Here is an 8,148-nt window from a genome sequence, read left to right on the forward strand (position 1 = left end):
CTTTTTACATTTAATTTATGAGGTTTACGTCTATGGGTGAATTTGACTGCGACAATGTTTCAAAATTAGGAAGGGAAGCAGTTATTATTTGATTATATAGACGCTTCGCCTCTGTTTGGGGTCTTTTTCTCTGCATTTTTCCTGGGTCTCAATTTATCATTTACTTCGGCCTGCAGCATCTCAAGTTTCATTTCTTTTCTTTCTTTTCCAGTTTCCCATGTTTCTTCTTGAATCCATTCTTCAGATGGTTTTGATCCATGTCCATAAACTTCTTCCGCGGTAGTGACCAATGCTTCTTTTATGGCCATCAACAGATATTCACATGCATCATCACTATCTTCAAATACTGATAGTATACCTTCATTTTTGTTTGAAAGTTTTATTCTTAATTCTGTAGCCACGTCTGGTTTTCTCAGTTTTGTTGAATCCAAGCCTTTTTTGGTGACTGTTTCCACTTGCCATTTCAATTTCAGTATAATTGTTGCAATGCAGAGGAAATGTTCCGATCCTACCCCAGTCCTTCTATATGAGCGAACATCAATTAATGAGGTTTTGAATTTCTTTCTAATGCAAAAATGGTCTGTTCAATTTTTGGTAATTCCGTCTGATGAACACCCGGTAAGTTTATGGTTGACTTTGTTTGGAAATAGTGTTCCGCCTATAACAAGATTGTTTAGTTCACACATTTCAATCCACCTTTCTCCATTGTTGTTTATACTGCCAGCTCCCTGCTGGCCAATTGTTCTTTCTGTTCCTTCGTCTGTTTCTCCTACTTTTGCGCTCATGTCACCTATCACACATACAGACTTCAACAAACGTTAAGGACCACCTTGACAGGCAGTACTGATTTTTTTTTTAAATCCAAAAAAAGACAGCAAGGAATGTTTCAAAATTTTTGCACTGAAAGTGTTAATGGGTCAACACTGCGTACTGCAAAGTCTCCTGAAAGATCAAAACCACCACGTTCAGCACGGAAATCCTCTCGAATTTTAGCAAAATTTACTGTTTTTTATTGACTTGTTCGCTACATCACGGACATTCTTCAGTTAAAATTTCTGGTGCACGTCATAAACAGACCGTACGATTTCGAACTGTGCTCACTTTGGTGGCAATATAAACCGCCGTTTGCGCAAAATCCAGTATCGCATCAACATACCACCAAGACGAAAGCCGAGAGACTTTGATCGTGCCAGAGCTATCGCATGGCTACAGGATGGAGTTGGAGCTCGAGAAGTTGCCTGAAGGCTTGCAGTGTCACACTCTGTCATTGTCCCTTTGAGGCAGCGCCATCACGCCACTGGATCAGTCCAAGAACGCTCCTGTGCAAGTCGACCCAAGAAGGCCACTCAGGGTGTTTGCAAATGGTCCTTAACTTATGTTGAAGTCTGTAGTGTGTCATGTTGGAGAAATTTTGTAAATAGGTTGTTAACACCGTTGCAGATTTAGTCTTTTTCTTCTTATTCGTGGTCGTTTGTCGGTGCATAGCATTGTGTTGTTGTTATTTTGAAGTACATACATTTAATTTGCATTTTGTTTGGAGTCTTGCTTTTAATAATCTCTGGTCCTCTGGTTCCCACTCAATAAGCGCTTTGTTTGCTGTGCCATTTAAAAGAGTTCCTACTCCGAGTTTTCCGCTTTAAGTTGGTCTTGAGTAAAGTAGTGTTTTCTTTTTTTTCTTTAGAAATATTATTTCCCCTTGGCCAGGCCAGCGTGTCTCACTCAGGCTCATGTATCAAGGTGGTAGTTGAACGTTTCTTAGTGATTTGGGCCAATTTAGTTGTCTGAAGCATGGTTCTTATTTTTCAAAAGCCCATCTTAACATTTTTATTTGTTTTCAGAAGAGAGCGCCTCGGGCTATTAACCGTCATATTAGTTCTATCTGAACTGCTCCCCTCTCCAACACAATGTCAAGGTCACGCCTTCTGTTTTTCGTTTCTGTAACTTAACAGTTTTCATGAGATGGGTTGTTGGCCAAAGTCAATCTCAATAAAAAAAAATCCTCATAAGTTCCCATAGCTGCTGGAGGAGACAAAACCCGGGTTTCTGTTGGCCATTTTGGATAAAACATCCTCATCTGCTCTTTACTGTTGGAGAAATAAGTCTCTCATCCACTGGAATCAAAAGCAATCGCGAAAGTTTCTCGTTCTAGAAAGTTATGTTAGATGCCGCGCTTGAATAATAATGTGTGCCATGAGCTATTGTCCTGCCACTGTTTAGCAGAAACTGCAGGGTAAGTTGGTTTGTTTGCTATGATCGGTCGTTTCGCTGAAATATATCAGTGTGGCATGCAGTGTGTAAACTGTTCTGAAAATTGTTGCTGAAGTAGTTTGTGTACTGATAGTTGTGAAAATCGTTGCCCTGAGAGTTTCATTCTGACAATTGTTATGAAAATCGTCGCTATAACAGTTTGTACTGAAAGTTGTCTGGTAGTTTTTCTACTGAAAATTATTGTGAAAGTCGTTGCTCTGAAAGTTTTTGGCCCAAAATTGTTTTAGGTGAAAATTCTTTTGATCCAATCTGCAAGGTAACATGTCTCTTTATCCCTCACCCTTTCATTTCGTCTTGTTTTTACAAAGTTCCGAAGTTGTACTGCTGTTTAAAAAATAATAAAATTGGTAAGTGTTTCACGGCACTCGCAACTGCATAAGGTAATATGATCGCGCGGGACACACCAAACATTTTCAGTTGGTAGGATATTTAGAATTTTGCCCGGATGGCGGCCGAAGCCTACTCTTATCGATTTTAGACCACCAAGGGATCTTTAACGTGCGCGACTTGGGTGCACACGGGACCTCCGAGATTTTTCGCCCTTGTCCGAGAAGGCTAAGTGTAGATCTTTCCTACCAGAAGTTCAGGGGTGTGGCTGAAAGACAGCAGTAAAAAGGAGCCAAGGAGAAGCAGAAGAAAGGCTGCGCAAAGAGTCAGGAGCCCGGAGGAGGGGGCACAGGAGATGAGGAGGTGGGGGCAGAAAGTAGAGAGACGAAAGCAGACGGCAGAACATTGCAAGAGAGCAGGAAAGTAGGTAAAAGATAATTTTAGAGAAGAAAACGTTTCCGTAGTTATCCGGATTCGAGAGCCCCTTGTACTGTTTACCGTGGAACTTATACCAAAAATGTATAAAAGCCCCAACACAAATCACACACAATTTGTTTTTTAAAAAGTAGCACCAGAGAACACAGATATGGGATTTCGTTTATTGTGACGCACACCGTCTCTCTAAAACAGGATTCAACATCCAAAATTTCATTTCAGACGAAAAAAAAGAACTTTTGGGAAAAGAAAAAAATTACGTGACAAGTTATTTCTATATAAAAAAAATTAAAGTTCAATACAAATACATTACAACTGTATGTACGAGCTTTTGCTTGAAAGTCTGAAAAAAATCGCGTGTCTATGACATGAAAGTACATAGTAGATGTCCAAACGAAACGTCCTCTATCCTAGAGCAAACTCACACAATAACACATATTTTTTCTCTAGTATTGTTTAAACGTTGTACAGCGCTCTTAATTGTATAACGTACACTTTCTTCGCTAACTCGTTAAAAAAAAGTTTTGAAGCGCCCGCAAACTACATAAGGCCCACTTTCTCTCCTAGACGGACACGTCCATCTAATCCAGGACTCACGCCTCACAAGTTCTTCTTCATGAGCTCCAGCTGGGGGTAGAGCCTCTTCTTCAAGTTCTGCAGGTCCTTGTACAGGTTCCTGTTGAGAATCTGGGAGGAGCAGATCAGGCCATTCATCAAACCGCCCATGAAGCCGGCGGTCAAGCCGTCTTGGCCTGTAGGAGGAGGGGAAGATGGAAAGATTATTACAAGAATAAAACGGGGTTTTTTCCTCTCTCTACGGCCAAAAAAAGTTTATTGAGCTTAGTACACTTGAACGATTGACTTACTTACTTTACTTTATCCTTCCCCGTGTTCCTCTTGGGTTTGCTTACTTACTTTATCCTTCAACGCGTGCCTTTTGGGCGTCGAGGGGAAAAAGAGCGGTCTGTCTCTAGGAAGCTGGATGGCCTGGCTGGGTGGGATGTTGTGTGTTTTCAGGCTATCCTTCACACCCTCAATCCAGGTTTACTTTGGTCCTCCTCTGCACTTGTACCCTGATATTCTTTTGTAGTACGTTTTGCTGGCAAAATGGTGAGATGTCATACGTGCCAGATGTCCACACCACATGATTGTTCCCATCCAATCATTTCTCTGATCCTGTTGTTTCTGATCATGTCCCTTCTGGTTTTGTTGACGGCTCTCCTTAGACACATCTCGCATATTTGAAGAGCTTGCCACCGACATAGAGGTTGAGTTATTCCACACAAACATGTTGAGCTGGTACAATGCTGAGCTACAGAGCAGAGGGCCCTGGTTCAGTGATTCATGTTACTGTACTAGTTATAGTACTACTTTTTTGTTGGTAAGTGTTTTTCGGCGCTCGCATCTGATGGTCATATGAGCTCGCGGGACACATTCAGTATTTTCACTTGGTAGGGAACTTTGAATTTTTCCCAGGTGAGGGTTGAAGCCTACTCTTGTCGAATTTGGACCACCAAGGGATCTTTAACCTGCGCAACTTGCACTAGGGACCTTCGAGATTGTTCGCCCGTATCCGAGAAGGCTAGTTGTAGATCTTACCTACCATAAAATTAGGGGTGTGGATGAAAGACCGCAGTAAGAAGGACCCTAGGAGTAGCAGTTAGAAGGCTGCAGAAAGAGTCGGGAGCCCAGAGGAGGGGGCAAAGGAGGTGAGGGGGTGGGGGCAGAAATTGTGCACCAAAGCAGAATACAGAACATTGTTAGGGAGCAGGAAAGGATGTGAAAGGAGATAATTTTAGAGAAAATTTTTTTTCGTCGCTCTCCGGATTCAAATTCGGGACCTATTGAATGAGAGGGGAACACTTTAACCTCTAGACCACCAGAGTACATGTAATATTAAAGGGTAAACATTTCAACAGTATCACCTACGACATAACATATCTATTTCAGGAGTTGGGAATGAGGGTTGTGTCTGACCCTTCAGGGATCTAGCACCAAACGAAGAAAAAACCAACACTAAACATTGTTCTTTATAATTACTATCATCATCTAATCAGCCTAAATAATTTTCCTGTTTCCTTTTTTTCTTTTTGTTTTTGTTTAGTTTTCAGTTGTTGGTTTTGTGTGTGTGTATGTGTGTGTGTTTGTTTGTTTGTGTGTGTGTGTGTGTGTGTGTGTGTGTGTGTGTGTGTGTGTGTGTGTGTGGGCACGCGTTTGTGTATACTTGTGTATACTTCTGTATGCATGTGTGTACATGTGTGAGTATACGTGTGTGTGTATGCGTGAGTGTACATGCGTGTGTATGTGGTGAGTGCATGTGTGTGTGAATGTGTGTGTGTGCGTTTGTGTGTATGTGTGTGTGTGTGTGTGTGTGTGTGTGTGTGTGTGTGTGTGTGTTTCGTTCTGGAAACATAACAATTTACTACCATATCGACACATGTTATGTGTAACTTATAAATTCCGACACCAAATTGTAGAAACATTGGACCAAAAAAAAACCAACCTTAACAATAACAACAACAACAACAATAGCAACGACGACAACAACAACAACAACAACAACACCACCACCACCAACAACAGCAACAACAGCAATAATGACCTGTGATATAGAGTCCCGGGATGTCTGTCTCGGGTCTCAGTGTGCTGGCTGCATCGGCGGTGTAGCGGGCGTTACCCTGACATATTCCGTATATCTCGCCCTTGGGGAAGCCCAGGTAGTAGCTGTTGGTCACCGGGGTGCCCACTTCCATGTAGACGCACTGAAACAATCGACGTGAACAGATCGTTAGTGACTCAGACAGACAAAGTAAGTAATTACTTACATTAATGAACTGCTTTGATAGACCTGAGTGAGATACTGTTTGCGGACGATCAAAGCCTGGCATATGAGAAAGAAGAGCAACTTCAAGAGCACACAGACATGCTAAATACACAATGTGAAAAGCTCAACATAAAGATTAGTAAAAGCAAAACGGAGATGATGAAAATCATCAGAACACCTGGCAAACTTAAGATCACCATCGAAGGAAATCTGCTGAAACAAGCCACTGAGTTCAAGTATCTTGGTAGCATCTTTTCGGAAGACGGACGTCAAAACAGAGAAATTGAGACGAGAGCACGAAAAACAAACAGCGTCAGCTACCAGCTTGCCCCACTCCTCAAACATCCGAACATCCCCATTGAGACTAAAGCCAAGCTCATAAACCCTACCTTCATCCCCACCTTCACCTGCCAGTGCCAGACATGGACACTGACCAAAAGTCTGGAACGTAAGTTAACCACCTGCGAGATGAGATGTCTAAGGAGAGCCGTCAATAAAACCGGACAGGACATGGTCAGAAACAACAAGATATGAGAAATGGTAGGCACAACACCTGTCCTCCACTACATTCGAAGCAAAGAATCAGGTGATTTGGACTTCTCATAAGTATAGCACCTCACCAGCTTGCCAGTAAAGCCTACTACAGTAAAGTATCAGGGTACAAGGCAAGAGGAAGACCAAGAAAGACCTGGATCCAGGGTGTGAAGGATACCCTGAGAACCTACAATATTTCACCCTGTCAGACCATGAATCTTGCTAGAGACAGGGAGCTCTTTCTCCCCTCGACGCCCTAGAGGTACATGAGGATGGATAAAGTAAATAAAGTAAGTTTGATTGGAACAGACGACGTAAACGAATCGTTAGTGACCCAGACTCAGACAGACAAAGTGAGCACTTCTGTGATTTCAACAGGCAACGTCAATAGTTCAAAGTAAGTACCTATTGTAGTTGGAACAGACGGCATCTATCAGTCATCGGAGGCTCAGACAGACAAAGTAAATAGAGTCAAACCTCGTTGTACCGCCTACCTTGGGACGAGCATGAAGTTGGCGGTACAGCGGGGCTGGCGGTACAACGAGGTTTGACTCTATTTACTTTGTCTGTCTGAGCCTCCTATGACTGATTGATGCCGTCTGTTCCAATTAGCGACGTAATTACTTACTTTGAACGATTGACGTTGCCCGTTTAAATCTTAGAAGTACTCACTTTGTCTGTCGCACCTACTACTACTCACCTTTCCTTCAAGCTGGGGGAAGGTGTCAACACACATCTGCCACATGCGCCGACCCACCACATCCTTGATACCCTCATAACGCTCTCCGCGGTGACGTACTTTCTCGTCCTTCCACTCCTCAAACCACTCCCAGTTAGCCAGGGTGATGAGAAGGACTGAAGCTTTACCTAGAGAAAAAAAATAAAAGAGCGATAGAAATCACGAAATCCCACTGCTAGAGAAAAGAAATTAATAGAACGATTAAAATATCACAATGCAAGAAAGAAACAAAAATAAAAAGAACGATAGAACTATCGTGGAACTCATTGTAAGATAAATAATAAAAAAACCCCGATATAAATAATAACACGGAACACACTGTTGGAAAAATAAAGAAATACCCCCCCCCCCCTTCAACAAAACAATAGAAATACTGTGGTTCACACAGTTAGAAAAAGAAATGAAAATCCGATAGATACTATATCATGGAGCACACTGAAAAAAAAGACAGAAAAATCATGGAACACACTGCTTGAAAAAAGACATTTAAACAGATAGAAAAACTTTTGAACACACAGCTAGAGGAAAGTGTTCCTTACAGACAGCCATCAGTTGATGTCTGATACACAACTCACAAGGACATAACACGACGTTCACCTGGGAATTTCTTTTCGTACTCGGGGTCTTTGGCAGATGGCACGGACAAGAATCCAAACGGGATATGTGCGTCCTCCAGCTCATCCGGCTTAAGCGTCATAAATTCTGTCATACCTTTGTTAATGTCGAGTTCCTTGTTTCTGAGGAAAGCAGTAATAAATAAAACAGTTTAGGAACAATTTTGCTTAATTCTGTTAGTTTGCACGTCTTTTGTTAAATACAGTCGAACTTGTTCTAAAGGCCATCTGTATAAGACAATCTCCTGTACAAACAGCCTCTTCCAATTTTCCCCTAAAGTTTTCTTTACATGATAATGACGCTGTGTGAGACTCCTCGACAGTGGGTGGCCGTTTTAGACAGTTCAATCTGTATTAGAAATTAATGCATTTTATATAAACCCCTGCATCTTTGCCTAAAGTGCTAA

At 41.9% G+C, this 8,148-nt stretch overlaps 1 protein-coding gene across 1 annotated transcript in view; it reads right to left on the reverse strand.

The window, feature by feature from the left end:
• Nucleotides 1–3,178: 3,178 nt before the first annotated feature.
• LOC101853131 (all-trans-retinol 13,14-reductase) overlaps nucleotides 3,179–8,148 on the reverse strand; it is a 23,771-nt gene continuing 18,801 nt past the window's right edge. The window contains exons 8-11 of the mRNA XM_013079432.2: nucleotides 7,725–7,864; nucleotides 7,089–7,255; nucleotides 5,633–5,792; nucleotides 3,179–3,782 (exon numbers count right to left, since the gene is read on the reverse strand). Coding sequence (XP_012934886.1) covers nucleotides 3,631–3,782; nucleotides 5,633–5,792; nucleotides 7,089–7,255; nucleotides 7,725–7,864 — 619 coding nt within the window. The 3' untranslated portion in view covers nucleotides 3,179–3,630. The remainder of the gene's footprint in view (nucleotides 3,783–5,632; nucleotides 5,793–7,088; nucleotides 7,256–7,724; nucleotides 7,865–8,148) is intronic.

This window comes from Aplysia californica, unplaced genomic scaffold (assembly GCF_000002075.1).
Source record: "Aplysia californica isolate F4 #8 unplaced genomic scaffold, AplCal3.0 scaffold00003, whole genome shotgun sequence".
In the NCBI taxonomy this organism is placed as follows: Eukaryota; Metazoa; Mollusca; class Gastropoda; order Aplysiida; family Aplysiidae; genus Aplysia; species Aplysia californica.